This window comes from Leguminivora glycinivorella, chromosome 24, assembly GCF_023078275.1.
Source record: "Leguminivora glycinivorella isolate SPB_JAAS2020 chromosome 24, LegGlyc_1.1, whole genome shotgun sequence".
NCBI classification, from domain to species: domain Eukaryota; kingdom Metazoa; phylum Arthropoda; class Insecta; order Lepidoptera; family Tortricidae; genus Leguminivora; species Leguminivora glycinivorella.
In genome coordinates, this window is record NC_062994.1 from 6,870,665 (window position 1) to 6,890,018 (window position 19,354).

At 39.4% G+C, this 19,354-nt stretch overlaps 1 protein-coding gene across 1 annotated transcript; it reads right to left on the bottom strand.

The window, feature by feature from the left end:
• Nucleotides 1-1,345: 1,345 nt before the first annotated feature.
• On the bottom strand, nt 1,346-18,409 carry LOC125238977. Its single transcript, XM_048146478.1, has 4 exons — nt 18,282-18,409; nt 3,245-3,373; nt 2,307-2,520; nt 1,346-1,356 (listed from the first exon to the last, which is right to left on the bottom strand). The coding sequence occupies exons 1-4, from the start codon at nt 18,348-18,350 to the stop codon at nt 1,346-1,348; spliced, it is 423 nt and encodes a 140-aa protein (XP_048002435.1). The 5' UTR covers nt 18,351-18,409.
• Between the last annotated feature and the right edge of the window lie 945 nt (nt 18,410-19,354).

A 19,354-nucleotide genomic window follows, 5' to 3' on the forward strand; every position in this document is an offset into this window, starting at 1 on the left:
GGTTACTGTCCAAACTGTTTGTATAATACATTGAGTTTACAGTGTTTGAGAATGCGTGCGATTTGTTAGACATTCTGTCAGGGGTCATGCAGTGGTCGCAGTAACAAGAAGGTTTGATACTGTTCATGGGTCTGTGGCGAAATGTGCTCAGTCTTGAATCTGTGGGACTCACATAATAGTCAAATTTGGATGGTTTGGTCGGGAGAAGAGTCTCGTCTGAGGGAGAGGGGCAAGCGCTGTCGAACCTGTTTATAGTTTGTGTGTTGAGGAAAATGCTTTCATCATCCGGTGTGCTTAGGGAAAAGTCGACATGCTGACGTTTAATTCTGTCCGGATATTGATATCTGAAATCATCAGTGGAGCTGTTATAGTCACGTTCAGCTACATTCAAGCGTCCGACTCTCTGGTTTGATAAGTCGTCACTTCCTAGGAACATCATGCTGGTAGTAGCATCTTCTCCTAGGTCCATGCTTAGGATGCTTGTTTTTGCGAAGATGTGTCTGTTGCCGTCGACATTGAGATGGACTTGAGACACATTGACGACGCCGTCGGCGATAGCGTTGCGATGTAGTTGTTGCTTCCTCATTGGATACCTGTGGATACATTCGAAAGGCATTTTGAGTGGGGATTCTATATCGGCATAAATAGTGCTTAGGATCTGTTGGACTTGCGAGCAACTGGTGGGTTGTGTGATGGTTCTGCCTTTTTGGGTTCCTCTTGAGGTTGGGGTTCCGTAGTTAGGACTAGCACTCCTGCAAAATGGTATTATACATGATAGCGACTGTGTTAGAACGAGGCGTAGATTTAATAAGAAGAGTTCGATGATTCCCAACGCCATAGGGAAGTCCGGGTGGATCCGTCCAGCCTAGTATCATGATTGTTTCTCTCAAGAGGAATCCTGTTTTTACAAGTTTCGTTTATACCATTTTTTGGTAAATTTTGTAGTTTTAAAAATTGTTTACGTTTGATTTTTTTTGTGACATCTGAATTTGACATCTTTTCTAAATGACAGAATAATAGTCATGCATGGAGAATTAAAAAAAAAGTTCAGCAAAAAGGCACTTTAGCATAGAGAAAACACTGAATCAGTAAATCGGTAAGCTTAGGCCACAGCTCGGAAAATGGCAATCAAATATAAATATATATATATATATTTTTTTTTTTTCAAATATATGAAAGAGGCGCGTTCCTAGCATACAGTCTAAGCTCGTGTAGGTGAACGCGTACCATGCTTGTATGAGTGAGATATATGACAGTACAGGTCGACTGGTCGAGTTTTTGGCAGGCGGGAACTGTGAGGTAACCGAGAGATCTTTATTAGGTATGCTTAGGCGCTTTACTGTGCTTAGGCGAAGGCTAGAAGGAAGTAGGAAAGGTTATAAAATACGTACGAGTAAGTAATATGGATGTATATCTAGATTCCTAAAGTTTTTTCTTCGATTTTTAGAGTCTAAAGTTTTTTCATTTGGCCTAATTTAAATGTCCTAATATTGTTTCGCCTAAGGCCGTTAAACCCACTTTTTTAGAAGCGATTCGGATTTGTGTGAGGTCACGGTTCTAACCTAACCTAAACCTACCTTTCTAACAGCGAATCGGTTCTGGGTAATGTCATTTTTGGGGCAAAATTTAAATTATGCCAAATGATCGTTAGGCCAAAAGAGCGTTAGGCATTTCATAATTCGGCCAAATGAGTTAGGCCAAGTGATTTTCGAACAAACGTCATTAGGAATGTAGAGGTAGTCCCAGTAGTATGATTTACTGATTTTTATAAAATATCGCTACGTCCTTTGCTCGTGTAGCATAGATTGTGGAAACGCCTAGATGACGGCTGTGTGTGACGTCATCATGGCACCACTTTTTCATTGCGACAACATATGCCTGATAGCCAGTTGCTCACCAAAAAAATCATGTAGTTTACGTAAAGCTGGAGAGAAAAAGCGGTACCACGATAGTGAATATTTATTTCTTATTAAATAACACGTCATTCACAATTATCTACTATTAAACTAATTTTTTACCATGTCAAACGTCTCTAAACATTCACGCCTCGGGCAGGACTCGAACCCCAAATTAAAAAATATGAAAAAAATGACAAAAGTAGAACTTTATAAAGACTACCTAGAAAAAATATTTTGAACTTGATAGGTTGAACAGGTTTTGACAAAAATTTTGAACCTTGAGCGTGGCCCGAGACGCTCTTGGCCGGTTTTATTCCATTTTCCATTAGTTCAAAATTAGTTAGGTTACCTAACTTAGATATAATATTCTCATTCATTTTAAAGATGCATTAAAAATAGAAGTATTACAATTAGTACACTCTTTTTCTAAAATAAACGACACAACAGCCCGCCGTTCCCCCAAGTCCGGACGCACTCTATCCCTCCTTGTCGCTCCCTCTATAAGCCGCATGCTATCCTGCTCTAACAGTAGCCGTCTAAAATGGCCGAGCACCGTAGTGCTGCCATCTTCTGTCAGCTTGTCCAGTTTCACGGCGACGTAGGCGCAGCTTTCTGGAGACATCTAAACAAACAATAATTTATTTGCAAATGGGTTAAGATCAGAAAGAAGTGAAAATAATAAATAAATAAATATTGGGAGACACCTTACACAGATCAACATAGCCCCAAACTAAGCAAAGCTTGTACTATGGGTGCTAGGCGACGATATACTTACTTATATAGGTAAATACATATAGTACTTATATACATAGAAGACATCCATGACTCAGGAACAAATATCTGTGCTCATCACACGCTCATTCCACTTCCTAATTTCAGTATCTAAGTTCAATATATTTCGCTTGCTCGGGTATCAATATGGGCACGTGCGGTTTAACAACAACTTTTCCCCCTTGTAAAACAAATAACTATAGAATAGAATAGAATTTTTATTGCTCTCATGTTGGTGTACAGATCTTACACTAGGTACAATAAATAGTTACATAGCAACATGATACCCTACAGTGTATTGCAATATGGTACACATAATATATTAAAAAAGAAACAAGCATCTTATAACTAAAGTACTTAATCCTAAATATAAAAATCCAGCCTATTTCCTGTATATAAGTAAAATAATATAGTGTATTTATTTATTTATTTCTTGGAATAGTACTCATTTGCGTTGAAAAACTCTTGTAAGGTGTAAAAACTGTGCTCGATTAAGTAGGTTTTTAGTTTGTTAACAAATTTTGCGTAAGTTTGCTCTTCAGTTATATATTGGGGGAGGCAATTATAATATTTACCTTAGAAACCATAGGTATGAAAGCCTCCAAGTCTTTAGAATAGTCATGTTGTGTTTGCCTAGATTTCAACCAGCTGTAGTTCCCTTCGGTCTGTTGGTGAATCGCTGACTCCTTCATAAGTGCTTCCACCTGTTGAGCGAAAGTCAAAATTTGTGAATAACCTAACCGATTTCCATCAAACATGGCTAAGATACTCCCGACTAACTTAGTTTTTAAACAAAAAAAAAAAATTAAAATCCACCAACCTGAACCAACCTGAGTTTGGTTCACACGGGGGGCAAGAACCATACCGTTCTGCCCTAGGGATGGACAGAGGGCGCTACGAGTCCTTGTATAGATTACTCATATGAGAGATAATTTCGACCTCGACAGCTGTGACCGAGACCGAGCGGATAAAGAGGCATCTCCCGCGATTGGAGAGTACGCTGGTTCGATTCCAGCCTCAGGCACCAGAGGACTTGGTCACTTTTTAACACGCTTTTATTAGGTCGTCGTGTATGTAACTATGTATGTAATGGAATCTAAGGAAGCTAATTTAACCATCTTCCAGGAGTCGTAGCGTAATGAAAATTGGCAGCTATATGTAGTTCCGATGACAATACAATAATATGGTACTGTTGAGCTGATCTGATGATGGAGTCGGAAGATATGAACTGGAACTACATGATGGAACATCGTATCATAGCCGTTTTTGGGTTTCTTAGAAAAGTCTTGTAATGAACTTTGACTACGATTAGGTTTCAAGGTCTGATGATGAAGCCGAAAGATATGAACTGGAACTACATGATGGAACATCGTATCATAGCTGTTTTTGGGCTTCTTAGGAAAGTCTTGTAATGAACTTTGACTACAATTAGGTTTCAAGGTCTGATGATGGAGCCGGAAGATATGAGCTGGAACTACATGATGGAACATCGTATCATAGCTGTTTTTGGGCTTCTTAGAAAAGTCTTGTAATGAACTATGACTACGATTAGGTTTCAAGGCCTGATGATGGTGCCGGAAGATAAGAACAGAAAAAGGGGGGGGGGAGGCTCGAGGGGGAAGCATGAAAGAAAGATCAAACGTAGTATTTAGAATAAGTTGGGTTAGCGTTTTCTTGTGACCTTTAAGAGCAAACAAAGAGGGGCTCGGGGGGCGAAGCCCCCCGCATGAAAGAAAGATCAACGTAGTATTTAAGATAAGTTGGGTTAGTGTTTTCTTGTGACCTTTAAGAGCAAACAAAGGAGGGCTCGGGGGGCGAAGCCCCCCGCATAAAAGAAAGATAAACGTTGTATTTTAAATAAGTTAGGTTAGGGTTTTCTTGTTACACTTAAGAGTAACGAAAGGGGGGCTCGGGGGCGAAGCCCCCGCATAAAAGAAAGATTAACGTAGTATTTAAAATAAGTTGGGTTAGCGTTTTCTTGTGACCTTTAAGAGCAAACAAAGGGGGCTCGGGGGCGAAGCCCCCGCATAAAAGAAAGATCAACGTTGTATTTAAAATAAGTTGGGTTAGCGTTTTCTTGTGACCTTTAAGAGCAAACAAAGGGGGGCTCGGGGGGCGAAGCCCCCCGCATGAAAGAAAGATCAACGTTGTATTTAAAATAAGTTGGGTTAGGGTTTTGCTTGTTACCCTTAAGAGTAACGAAAAGGGGGGCTCGGGAGGCGAAGCCCCCCGCATAAAAGAAAGATTGACGTAGTATTTAAAATTAGTTGGGTTAGCGTTTTCTTGTGACCTTTAAGAGCAAACAAAGGGGGGCTCGGGGGGCGAAGCCCCCCGCATAAAAGAAAGATCAACGTTGTATTTAAAATAAGTTGGTTTAGGGTTTTCTTGTGACCCTTAAGAGTAAGGAAAAGGGGGGCTCGGGGGGCGAAGCCCCCCGCATAAAAGAAAGATCAACGTAGTATTTAAAATAAGTTGGGTTAGGGTTTTCTTGTGACCCTTAAGAGTAAACAAAGGGGGGCTCGGGGGGCGAAGCCCCCCGCATGAAAGAAAGATCAACGTAGTATTTAAGATAAGTTGGGTTAGCGTTTTCTTGTGACCTTTAAGAGCAAACAAAGGGGGCTCGGGGGGCGAAGCCCCCCGCATAAAAGAAAGATAAACGTTGTATTTTAAATAAGTTAGGTTAGGGTTTTCTTGTTACCCTTAAGAGTAACGAAAAGGGGGGCTCGGGGGGCGAAGCCCCCCGCATAAAAGAAAGATTAACGTAGTATTTAAAATAAGTTGGGTTAGCGTTTTCTTGTGACCTTTAAGAGCAAACAAAGGGGGCTCGGGGGGCGAAGCCCCCGCATAAAAGAAAGATCAACGTTGTATTTAAAATAAGTTGGGTTAGCGTTTTCTTGTGACCTTTAAGAGCAAACAAAAAGGGGGGCTCGGGGGCGAAGCCCCCGCATGAAAGAAAGATCAACGTTGTATTTAAAATAAGTTGGGTTAGGGTTTTGCTTGTTACCCTTAAGAGTAACGAAAAGGGGGCTCGGGAGGCGAAGCCCCCGCATAAAAGAAAGATTGACGTAGTATTTAAAATTAGTTGGGTTAGCGTTTTCTTGTGACCTTTAAGAGCAAACAAAGGGGGGCTCGGGGGCGAAGCCCCCGCATGAAAGAAAGATCAACGTAGTATTTAAGATAAGTTGGGTTAGCGTTTTCTTGTGACCTTTAAGAGCAAACAAAGGGGGGCTCGGGGGGCGAAGCCCCCCGCATAAAAGAAAGATAAACGTTGTATTTTAAATAAGTTAGGTTAGGGTTTTCTTGTTACCCTTAAGAGTAACGAAAAGGGGGGCTCGGGGGCGAAGCCCCCGCATAAAAGAAAGATTAACGTAGTATTTAAAATAAGTTGGGTTAGCGTTTTCTTGTGACCTTTAAGAGCAAACAAAGGGGGGCTCGGGGGGCGAAGCCCCCCGCATAAAAGAAAGATCAACGTTGTATTTAAAATAAGTTGGGTTAGCGTTTTCTTGTGACCTTTAAGAACAAACAAAGGGGGCTCGGGGGCGAAGCCCCCCGCATGAAAGAAAGATCAACGTTGTATTTAAAATAAGTTGGGTTAGGGTTTTGCTTGTTACCCTTAAGAGTAACGAAAAGGGGGGCTCGGGAGGCAAAGCCCCCCGCATAAAAGAAAGATTGACGTAGTATTTAAAATTAGTTGGGTTAGCGTTTTCTTGTGACCCTTAAGAGTAAACAAAGGGGGGCTCGGGGGGCGAAGCCCCCCGCATGAAAGAAAGATCAACGTAGTATTTAAGATAAGTTGGGTTAGGGTTTTCTTGTGACCCTTAAGAGTAAACAAAGGGGGGCTCGGGGGGCGAAGCCCCCGCATGAAAGAAAGATCAACGTAGTATTTAAGATACGTTGGGTTAGCGTTTTCTTGTGACCTTTAAGAGCAAACAAAGGGGGCTCGGGGGCGAAGCCCCCGCATGAAAGAAAGATCAACGTAGTATTTAAGATAAGTTGGGTTAGCGTTTTCTTGTGACCTTTCAGAGCAAACAAAGGGGGCTCGGGGGCGAAGCCCCGCATAAAAGAAAGATCAACGTTGTATTTTAAATAAGTTAGGTTAGGGTTTTCTTGTTACACTTAAGAGTAACGAAAAGGGGGCTCGGGGGCGAAGCCCCCGCATAAAAGAAAGATTAACGTAGTATTTAAAATAAGTTGGGTTAGCGTTTTCTTGTGACCTTTAAGAGCAAACAAAGGGGGGCTCGGGGGGCGAAGCCCCCCGCATAAAAGAAAGATCAACGTTGTATTTAAAATAAGTTGGGTTAGCGTTTTCTTGTGACCTTTAAGAGCAAACAAAGGGGGGCTCGGGGGGCGAAGCCCCCCGCATGAAAGAAAGATCAACGTTGTATTTAAAATAAGTTGGGTTAGGGTTTTGCTTGTTACCCTTAAGAGTAACGAAAAGGGGGGCTCGGGAGGCGAAGCCCCCCGCATAAAAGAAAGATTGACGTAGTATTTAAAATTAGTTGGGTTAGCGTTTTCTTGTGACCTTTAAGAGCAAACAAAGGGGGCTCGGGGGGCGAAGCCCCCGCATAAAAGAAAGATCAACGTTGTATTTAAAATAAGTTGGTTTAGGGTTTTCTTGTGACCCTTAAGAGTAAGGAAAAGGGGGCTCGGGGGCGAAGCCCCCGCATAAAAGAAAGATCAACGTAGTATTTAAAATAAGTTGGGTTAGGGTTTTCTTGTGACCCTTAAGAGCAAACAAAGGGGGGCTCGGGGGCGAAGCCCCCGCATGAAAGAAAGATCAACGTAGTATTTAAGATAAGTTGGGTTAGCGTTTTCTTGTGACCTTTAAGAGCAAACAAAGGGGGCTCGGGGGCGAAGCCCCCGCATAAAAGAAAGATAAACGTTGTATTTTAAATAAGTTAGGTTAGGGTTTTCTTGTTACCCTTAAGAGTAACGAAAAGGGGGGCTCGGGGGCGAAGCCCCCGCATAAAAGAAAGATTAACGTAGTATTTAAAATAAGTTGGGTTAGCGTTTTCTTGTGACCTTTAAGAGCAAACAAAGGGGGGCTCGGGGGCGAAGCCCCCCGCATAAAAGAAAGATCAACGTTGTATTTAAAATAAGTTGGGTTAGCGTTTTCTTGTGACCTTTAAGAGCAAACAAAGGGGGGCTCGGGGGGCGAAGCCCCCCGCATGAAAGAAAGATCAACGTTGTATTTAAAATAAGTTGGGTTAGGGTTTTGCTTGTTACCCTTAAGAGTAACGAAAGGGGGGCTCGGGAGGCGAAGCCCCCCGCATAAAAGAAAGATTGACGTAGTATTTAAAATTAGTTGGGTTAGCGTTTTCTTGTGACCTTTAAGAGCAAACAAAGGGGGGCTCGGGGGGCGAAGCCCCCCGCATGAAAGAAAGATCAACGTAGTATTTAAGATAAGTTAGGTTAGCGTTTTCTTGTGACCTTTAAGAGCAAACAAAGGGGGCTCGGGGGCGAAGCCCCCGCATAAAAGAAAGATAAACGTTGTATTTTAAATAAGTTAGGTTAGGGTTTTCTTGTTACCCTTAAGAGTAACGAAAGGGGGGCTCGGGGGCGAAGCCCCCGCATAAAAGAAAGATTAACGTAGTATTTAAAATAAGTTGGGTTAGCGTTTTCTTGTGACCTTTAAGAGCAAACAAAGGGGGCTCGGGGGCGAAGCCCCCGCATAAAAGAAAGATCAACGTTGTATTTAAAATAAGTTGGGTTAGCGTTTTCTTGTGACCTTTAAGAACAAACAAAGGGGGGCTCGGGGGGCGAAGCCCCCCGCATGAAAGAAAGATCAACGTTGTATTTAAAATAAGTTGGGTTAGGGTTTTGATTGTTACCCTTAAGAGTAACGAAAAGGGGGGCTCGGGAGGCAAAGCCCCCCGCATAAAAGAAAGATTGACGTAGTATTTAAAATTAGTTGGGTTAGCGTTTTCTTGTGACCTTTAAGAGCAAACAAAGGGGGGCTCGGAGGGCGAAGCCCCCCGCATAAAAGAAAGATCAACGTTGTATTTAAAATAAGTTGGTTTAGGGTTTTCTTGTGACCCTTAAGAGTAAACAAAGGGGGGCTCGGGGGGCGAAGCCCCCCGCATGAAAGAAAGATCAACGTAGTATTTAAGATAAGTTGGGTTAGGGTTTTCTTGTGACCCTTAAGAGTAAACAAAGGGGGCTCGGGGGCGAAGCCCCCGCATGAAAGAAAGATCAACGTAGTATTTAAGATACGTTGGGTTAGCGTTTTCTTGTGACCTTTAAGAGCAAACAAAGGGGGCTCGGGGGCGAAGCCCCCGCATGAAAGAAAGATCAACGTAGTATTTAAGATAAGTTGGGTTAGCGTTTTCTTGTGACCTTTCAGAGCAAACAAAGGGGGGCTCGGGGGCGAAGCCCCCGCATAAAAGAAAGATCAACGTTGTATTTAAAATAAGTTGGGTTAAGGTTTTCTTGTGACCTTTAAGAGCAAACAAGGGGGGCTCGGGGGCGAAGCCCCCGCATGAAAGAAAGATCAACGTAGTATTTAAGATAAGTTGGGTTAGCGTTTTCTTGTGACCTTTCAGAGCAAACAAAGGGGGGCTCGGGGGCGAAGCCCCCGCATAAAAGAAAGATCAACGTTGTATTTAAAATAAGTTGGGTTAAGGTTTTCTTGTGATCCTTAAGAGTAAAGAAAAGGGGCTCGGGGGCGAAGCCCCCGCATGAAAGAAAGATCAACGTAGTATTTAGAATAAGTTGGGTTAGCGTTTTCTTGTGACCTTTAAGAGCAAACAAAGGGGAGCTCGGGGGGCGAAGCCCCCCGCATAAAAGAAAGATCAACGTTGTATTTAAAATAAGTTGGGTTAGCGTTTTCTTGTGACCTTTAAGAGCAAACAAAGGGGGGCTCGGGGGGCGAAGCCCCCCGCATGAAAGAAAGATCAACGTTGTATTTAAAATAAGTTGGGTTAGGGTTTTGCTTGTTACCCTTAAGAGTAACGAAAAGGGGGGCTCGGTGGGCGAAGCCCCCGCATAAAAGAAAGATTGACGTAGTATTTAAAATTAGTTGGGTTAGCGTTTTCTTGTGACCTTTAAGAGCAAACAAAGGGGGCTTGGGGGCGAAGCCCCCGCATGAAAGAAAGATCAACGTAGTATTTAAGATAAGTTGGGTTAACGTTTTCTTGTGACCTTTAAAAGCAAACAAAGGGGGCTCGGGGGCGAAGCCCCCGCATAAAAGAAAGATAAACGTTGTATTTTAAATAAGTTGGGTAAGGGTTTTCTTGTTACCCTTAAGAGTAACGAAAAGGGGGCTCGGGGGCGAAGCCCCCGCATAAAAGAAAGATCAACGTAGTATTTAGAATAAGTTGGGTTAGCGTTATCTTGTGACCTTTAAGAGCAAACAAAGGGGGGCTCGGGGGGCGAAGCCCCCCGCATAAAAGAAAGATCAACGTTGTATTTAAAATAAGTTGGGTTAGCGTTTTCTTGTGACCTTTAAGAGTAAACAAAGGGGGGCTCGGGGGGCGAAGCCCCCCGCATGAAAGAAAGATCAACGTTGTATTTAAAATAAGTTGGGTTAGGGTTTTGCTTGTTACCCTTAAGAGTAACGAAAAGGGGGGCTCGGGAGGCGAAGCCCCCCGCATAAAAGAAAGATTGACGTAGTATTTAAAATTAGTTGGGTTAGCGTTTTCTTGTGACCTTTAAGAGCAAACAAAGGGGGGCTCGGGGGGCGAAGCCCCCGCATAACAAAAAATCAACGTTGTATTTAAAATAAGTTGGTTTAGGGTTTTCTTGTGACCCTTAAGAGTAAGGAAAAGGGGGGCTCGGGGGCGAAGCCCCCCGCATAAAAGAAAGATCAACGTTGTATTTAAAATAAGTTGGGTTAGCGTTTTCTTGTGACCTTTAAGAGCAAACAAAGGGGGGCTCGGGGGGCGAAGCCCCCCGCATGAAAGAAAGATCAACGTTGTATTTAAAATGAGTTGGGTTACGGTTTTGCTTGTTACCCTTAAGAGTAACGAAAAGGGGGGCTCGAGGGGCGAAGCCCCCCGCATAAAAGAAAGATTAACGTAGTATTTAAAATAAGTTGGGTTAGCGTTTTCTTGTGACCTTTAAGAGCAAACAAAGGGGGGCTTGGGGGGCGAAGCCCCCCGCATAAAAGAAAGATCAACGTTGTATTTAAAATAAGCTGGGTAATGGTTTTCCTGTGACCCTTAAGAGCAAATAAAGGGGGGCTCGGCAAAAAAGAAATACTTAAATTTTTTTTGATTTAGTTGAAATGTGACAATATTTTCTAATCGAGTCAAACAAAATCCCACTAGCTGAGAGCTTCAAAACAATGTATGGCGAAAGTATGTCTCTCTAATGTCTTCAAAAAGTCCGCAATGGCACATGTCTATATTGTCTATCTTTTATGGATAACTTACTAGGTATAAACATTTTTATGATAATACCGTAATAAGAAGGTAGACTCTAGTTATTATTAAGTAGCAATTAGCAATAAGTACACGTTAAGCCACAAATGGCATGTAAAATCCGCCTACTTGAAATAAATTTATGTATAAATGTTAAAAGTATTTCATTATTAATGACTAAAAAGTATAAAATAAATTAATAGTTTAAAAAACACTATAAAACACGCTTTTATAAATGCACGTAAAAGCCAAAAATAAATTATGGATCGTTCAAGTTGTCTCTATTTGTGAGCTGAAGTTTAAAAACTATGTGCTTTTAATTATAATATTTGATTGTAAAAGCGTGGGGCGCTGGAACAGGAAAGACTTTCTTGTAAAAAACAAATACTAATCCGAACTTCCTGGCGAATGAAGTTGCATAAGAACATAACGTTTACATATGCCGCCTAAGGGTTACCAAAGAGAACCAAAGATATCTCGTCCACGAACAAGAACTCTGCATCCTGTCACTGTAGACACTTTCCCCTTTTGTACTTTGATTACCGGAAAAAAGCGGCGTTCTAAGTGTCGGTGACTGTCGACTCTCCTCGCTACTAGCGCATATTTTGTCTGAGTTCGACAAACTGGTACTTTGAACACTGACTTTTAATTGATTTGACTGTTTAATGTAGAACCTACTAGTCATGCTGCAACTCCAGTTAGCGCGTCAATCTGTGTAACCTCCTTCCCGTAACATAGCATAATTTGATTTATCAGCAAGTTATACAAAAAGTCTTTCCTGTTCCAGCGCCCCACGCTTTTACAATCAAATATTATAATTAAAAGCACATAGTTTTTAAACTTCAGCTCACAAATAGAGACAACTTGAACGATCCATAATTTATTTTTGGCTTTTACGTGCATTTATAAAAGCGTGTTTTATAGTGTTTTTTAAACTATTAATTTATTCTTTCATATGTGTAATTTATTTCGGTTTTAATTTATATACATAGTAGTGTGACTACTTTAAGACAGCACAAGTTGAAATATTTTCAATAGATTATAATTTAACTTGTGTTCATTAGAATTAAATTAAAATCGGTTGATCCGTTCGGGAGCTACGATGTCACAGACAGAAACACACACAGACAGATAAACAGACAGACACGTCAAACTTGTAACACCCGTCGTTTTTAAGCGTGGGTTAAAAAACGATTATCCGGCCGGATTCGTCACTTTTACAAATACGTACAAATGAATACGATATTATCGTTATCGTAGCGATCTCTATCGCTCATCTCATTTATTCGTATGGCTAGGGTTGCAAAAAAACGGTTGTTTTTCTGGCTTGAAAAAAAAAACATTAAAAAAAAAACCGTGAAAAAAACAGTTTTTTTTGGAGTATGTTTTTTTTCTAAAGTACGAAATCTCAAAATTTGCAAAGCAGTTAATACTTGGTTTTTTTTCTATTTGCAATTCTACGTATGGCGCTATATGTAGATAGAATTATAATTCCACATTCAGGGTACCAAGCCACGAGATTGCATCAGGTGTTAATGTAACAGGTCTTCCGGAGGGCCTGGGAAAGCATGCAGAGGGCAGCGCTGTATAATGTGCTCAGTGGTTTGAGCCAAGTCACCACATTCGCAGAGCGCAGAGTCCCGCCTGGTCCCGCCAACCCCATTTTTGGCGGAAATAATAGGCTACTTGACCCTTTTTTAAAGTTTGTCTTATATTATTACTTACTGTCCAATTGACCGAAAAAAAATATCACTATATTTTATTACGACTTATAAACCGCAAAATAGTTATTTGTTATACAAGGGGGCAAAGTTGTATTTTAACGCCGAGTGTGGAATTGAAAAACGAGCAAGTGAAAGGATTCTATAGTTGAACCACGAGCGAAGCGAGTGATTCAAGAATAGAATCCTGAACTTGCGAGTTTTTTAACACACGAGAAGTAAAATACATTTGCACCCGAGTGTAACACAAAACTTTTCCCCTCACTATAGCGAGGAAACTACAACGCAAAAAATGCGTTTATCACTGCTTCCAGTAGTTCCACGGGTGGTAAGTCATCTTTATTACTAGATTCACCAACTTTTATCAATTTTAAAGCAGTTATTTTGACTTTATTCAAGGTCAAATTACTTTACCCACTAGTGGATAAAATGCGTTTTTACCCGCTGGTATTAAAGGACAAAACACGTGTTTCCGAGCTAGTGAGGGGAAAATATTTTTTCACCTCACTAGCTCGGAAAGGACTTTTTTATTCTTTAAAAACAGATAGCATAATCGCATTTTATCCACAAGAGTGCAAAGAACTTTATTGCAGTGCCCTTACAGGGTTGTGTTGAGTCATTACCATTTATAAGATCTTATGTTGTACACACAAAGCAATGATTAAATGAATACTGAATACTGAATACTGAATATTTGAAATCCGAACGTGTCATTAGTTACTTTTAGGGTTCCGTACCAAAAAGGTACAACAGGAACCCTTATGGTGCGACTCTGTCCGTCTGTCACATTGTTAAATATCTCGAGAATTACTTATGCTATCGATATGAAATTTGGAATAGTTATAAAACATTGTGAACCTCTACAAGTTGAAAGATTTTTTTTTTAATTAATTAATATAAATGATAGAAAATGGCCAAAATGAAAGGGGGGTAAACTGAAAATTTCAAGTAACTAGGTCAAGTGGGGTATCGTTAGAAAGAGCTCAAACTTTACATATCAAAACTATTTTTTATAATTTTTTGGTTTTGGAAAAAAAATGTTTTTTGAAGGAAAATGTAAAAAAAAATACCGTTCCCCCCCTTATCTCCGAAGTTTACCAACATAAATTTATGAAATTTTCACCAAACATGGCTATTATAATGAACATTACAGGAAAAATAAAATCGTACACGTATCTTGAAAACTTTTTTTTTAATTTATAAAAAACCTTTCAGATTTACATTTTCAATTTCAACACCCTTGCGGGTGTTTATTGTACCTGTATTTTTTAACAAAATAACAATGAAATTACCTGCTTTCAAATAGAGGAAAAATGGTTAAAATCGGTTCACGAAATAAACAATTATTCCATGAAAATCATCCTCCATACTAGCTCGCGCGCATTAGTTTACTCAATTTGCCGATAGATGTCGCTGTACGCTGAACGCTCATTTCCTACATCGCGTTTTTCCTGATAAATGAGGTCGGTTCAGGAGCGTCCTTGCGACATGTCGTAAGTCGTAAACTATTGAAGTCGAATAGTCTTGATTTTATTTGGACGTTGTCTAACAATAAAATTGCATATTAAAATATTACTTGTTATCTGGGAAATTGAGTCTTGAGGGATTTAGTCAAATCTGTAGAGTTCTATGAATAACATTTTGATGATTCAACTATTGAAAGTTTGTAGGTACGGAACCCTCGGTGAGTGAGTCCGACTCGCACTTGACCGGTTTTTTTTAAATATAATTTCTTGTAAAGGCATGTCCCAGACAGGACAATTTTCTCCCTGTGCTTAAATTGTCTTAACAAATCATGTGACGTGAACGTAATAATTTTTAAGAAAAAAAAACCGTCGCCTTTCGGGTTCTGGTGAAAGCTACTTGCGAATGTTGGATTATGTAGAAATGTGTAAGTATTTTTTAAAACTGCTTTTAATGCTTTAATTATTAGATGGCAACACAAATGAATATGCGTATAACGTTAAGGTTTGAGGAGTTTCCTCAATTCCTCATGAATCCGATTATATTATAAGAAATCGAAGCTTGACAAACTTTGACTTGAAAACTCAATATGCTTAACAAACATAACTAAATAAATGTCACTGTTCTGAACTTAAATGCATGCTTTTCTTACAAAAATACCAAAGTCACTATGAGTGTGCCGTTCAGATTTGAGGAGTACGGTTCTGACTATCATCAGCAGTTCCACTGCACCAAATGTTCTGGACGTAAGTGCATGCTGTTCTTATAAAAATACCAAAGTCACTATAAGCGTGCCGTTCAGATTTGAGGAGTTCGGTTCTGACCATCATCAGCAGTTCCACTGTACCAAATGTCACTGTTCTAGACGTAAGCGCATGCTGTTTTTATAAAAATGGCAAAGTCACTATAAGCGTGCCGTTCAGATTTGAGGAGTTTGGTTCTGGCCATCATCAGCAGTTCCACTGCACCAAATGTCACTGTTCTGGACGAAAGTGCATGCTGTTCTTATAAAAATACCAAAGTCACTATAAGCGTGCCGTTCAGATTTGAGGAGTTCGGTTCTGACGATCATCAGCAATTCCACTGCACTAAATGTCACTGTTCTGGACGAAAGTGCATGCTGTTCTTATACAAATACCAAAGTCACTATAAGCGTGCCGTTCAGATTTGAAGAGTTCCGTTCTGGCCATCATCAGCAGTTCCACTGCAGCAAATGTCACTGTTCCGTACCTAAATGCATGCTGTTCCTTTAAAAACACAAAAATCACCATATGTATGCCTTTCAGATTCGAGGAGTTCCCTCGATTTCTCCAGGATCCCATCATCAGAACTGGGTTCTGAGAAAAATGGGACCAGTCTGTATGCATATACATTCAATCAAAAAAAAATTTTTCAAAATCGGTCCAGTAACGACGGAGATATCGAGGAACAAACATTAAAAAAAATAAAAAATAAAATAATAAAAAAAAACATACAGACGACTTGATAACCGTCCTTCTTGAGAGATATGAGGCGATGGTTAAAAATAATTTCATATCGAATTGTATCCGACTAAAAACACTAAATTCAAACAATTTTATAACATGATTTTACCGTAAAACACTTGAAATCGTACAAGAAATTGTATTTTTCACTTTTCCACTGTACTTATTCAGAACGCACCTTAAGTAACATTGCAATCTCAAAACGCGTGAAACGGAACGCACCCAAATATGTCTCTTGTGGTGTCGGTGTGCATCGTGAAAATTGTAATAAACGCAAATTGACATATTTCTGTGCAATTATGTTCCAGTTGTTTTTATTGCGTGTTTCCTCGCTTTAGTGAGGTGAAAAGTTATGTGTTACACATGGGATGCAAAGTTATTTTACCTCGTGTGTATTGCAACACTCTCTACGCTCAGGATTCTATTTTTGAACTACTCGCTTCGCTCAGGATTCTATTTTCGAACCATAGAATCCATTCGCTAGCTCGTAGTTCAACCCTAGAATCCATTCGCTAGTTCGTGTTGCAATTCCACACTCGTTTAAGGCTGCTTTCAAAAAAAACGTCAAAAGAATGTAAAATTGATAGTTTTAGTCGGTGAAATACTACACTTTCCGTTATCCAATAGATTTATTTAATTCAAGTTCCAGTTAGAGCATCTTATTATCTTGATTTTTATAAGACTGGATTTTTGAAAACTAAGTCATTAAATTAATTATGAATTTTTCTCTAATGCACGTTTAGAAAAACGCACGTATAGAGCTGAATCAGTCGATCTTATTTGTAAAATTTGGACAATTTTGAATATTAAAACGGGTAAATTTATAATTCGTATATCCTGTACCACAATCATTTCAGACTAGATTTTTATTTTAAGTTTTTGAAAAAGAGTAAACTAGCCTAAAGCGAATTTAATTTTTTTCAGAAATTACCTAAAATTAAGTGACAATTTCTTTGAAAATCTACATCACATCGAAGTAAGTTTTGTACTAATTAATCTGCAACGTTTACTTAAATTGCTGTTATGCCTTAGTGATTATAAATTGCTATTATTGATTTTTGCCAATTTTTTGAAAACGAGCCTTCACCGGTACAATTATTACCACTTTTGGACATTTTCTCATATTTTGTTAGACCAAGTAGAAAAAGTCCTATAATGTGATATATATTTTTAAACTACTCGCAAAGCCCTTTAATTTGATACCACACACGGTATGATCGAGCGCTCGGTTGCGATTTCACAATTTTTAACACGAAAGCCCTCTTAAAATACAACTTTGCTCCCTTGTATAACAAATAACTATTAAAGAATACTTTACGTAATCAGGCAAAAACAATATCAGCCATGTCATCTATAGATTTTCTGTGAATGAAGTCATTCAGTGCGAAAACAACACTTTCTGAGATTTTAAGTAAGTACGAGGCATAAGGGTCATTATGTCAGTGATTGATTTGACATGAATTCTATGACGTCACTACACGGACAGCGTTTTCGGTGGCCAAAAAAAAATCTAATTTTTGAATAAAAAATACGTAGTCATCATACAAATTTAATACCCAAAATCATTAAATATTGGTTTCTTATGTCAAATATTACAGCAGACAATCATTTATTGTGCCAAATTAGATATGAATCTAGTAGCCTATTATACAGCGTCCGTGACCAGTCCTCAGTCTGTTCACTCGACACCAGAGTTTTCGTGGCAAGTCAAAACCACCTGTTTTCGCTCATCTGCATTAGTGCGACAGAGCCAGACTGCGTTTCGTTCGATCGGCGACATTTCGGCTATGCCGGCAGATCCATACGAGAAGCTTATGAAGTACAGAGGCCGTGAGTTCACATCTCACCCAAGGCAGTAATATTCCACTTTTAAATTTATTCTAAGCCTAGTGGCATCGATTGCAGACGTTTCTGATTGTCACTTGAAAAAAATAAGCTTAAATAATTACCTTTTCACCACACCAACTGATAAAGGCTTACTTTGCTATTCGAAAACAGATAGCAAAATTGCATTTTATCCACAAGAGTGTAAAGTAATTTCATACAAATTTTAACTTGATATTTTGAGCTGGCTGGTAGAAATTACCTATAAATGATGATTTTGAATTATAAACATTGAACAAATTGATAGATTTGATTTAGTTTGATGTTTTATAGTCAGTATTTTGTTCGTGTTGGTGTGGTGAAAAATTTTGTGTTTCACTCGGCGGCAAAGTTTGTTTAACCTTCGTGCCTTGAAACCCTCGCAACGCTCAAGATTCCACTTTTTGAACCACTCGCTACGCTCGCGGTTCAATATTGGAATCTTTCGCTTGCTCGGGCTTCAATATTGGCACGTTCGGTTAAACAACAACTTTGCCCCCTTGTAAAACAAATAACTATTTTGGCCTTGAGAATAAGTAAAAGTAAACTTTATAATATATATTAAGTGCATTAGGGTAATTCCGATAGTCGTCTAATTTCGAAAGTCACACAAAAATCACCATTATTTCCATCGTATCAAGATTCCCTTTTCGGAATTACCAGAGCATTTCTGACATTCGGAATTACCCTAATATGCACCTTACGTCGATCAATACTTACATATTGCAATAGATCATTTTGAGTGAAACTGTTAGTATGCCCAACGACGCCCTTATCAAAAAACTTCATTTTAAACTTCACAGATCAATTATTTTTATTTTCACGTAATATCAAACCGTGTATTTCCAATATGTCATATAAACGTGGGCTTGCCACCAAAACAATATATCAAATAAATAACAATACAACCAATATCAGTAAAATTCAAGTGGATTTTAATTATATTCTATCTTTTTATCGATCCCAAGGTTATTATAATAAGCTTTTATTAAGTGTTATCAATAACTTATTATTGATATGATATTAAGGCTTGCCACAGACAGTCTTAAAAATTCATAATCTTAAAAAAATTGTATGCTAATTGACACTGACAGATCTGTCAGTGTCAGTTTGAACGGTCAGTTTGCATACAATTTTTTTTTAAGATTATGAATTTTTAAGACTGTCTGTGGCAAGCCTTAGAGTTCAGTAAAGAAAGGTAGCATTCGGATCCCAGCAGTCGCGACCCGGTCGCGGCTGCTGGGTCGCGACTGCTGGGATCCGAATGCTACCTTAACGTTGCAACAGCTATTTTCACCACACCAACTGGTGGTGGTGGTGGTAAAGCTCTCTTGATACTTCAAAAACGAATAGCAAACTTGCATTTTATCCACAAGAGTGCAAAGTCATTTCATACAAATTTTAACTTGATGCCCGAAGCTGGCTATTAGAACTGACTTTTAAACGATGATTTTGAATTATTAATGTTAAATAAGTTATAAATACATTTTCCTCAAACAAGTGTAAATAAAGTTTTTAATGCCGTTTCCGTCACTATTAGAATAACCTAATATAACCACAAAATTAAAATTTTGAAAAAATCCCCGACCGCGACATAGTGGACCGATTTTCATGAAACATGGCTAAGAACACTCCCGACTAACTCAGCTTTCAAACAAAAAAAACTAAATCGAAATCGTTTCATCCGTTCGGACACACACACACACACAAACAGACAGACAAACAGACAGACAGACAGACAGACACACATACAGACAGACACGTCAAACTTATAACACCTCGTCGTTTTTGCG

Excerpts from the sequence above, each read along its gene's own strand:
- LOC125238977 (XM_048146478.1), bottom strand. The coding sequence starts at position 18,350 with ATGAAGTTTTTTGATAAGGGCGTCGTTGGGCATACTAACAGTTTCACT. Across the intron at positions 3,374-18,281 it reads AAAATGATCTATTGCAATAT|GTGGAAGCACTTATGAAGGA; the intron begins GTAAGTATTGAT and ends TTCGCTCAACAG. Across the intron at positions 2,521-3,244 it reads TCATACCTATGGTTTCTAAG|ATGTCTCCAGAAAGCTGCGC; the intron begins GTAAATATTATA and ends TTGTTTGTTTAG.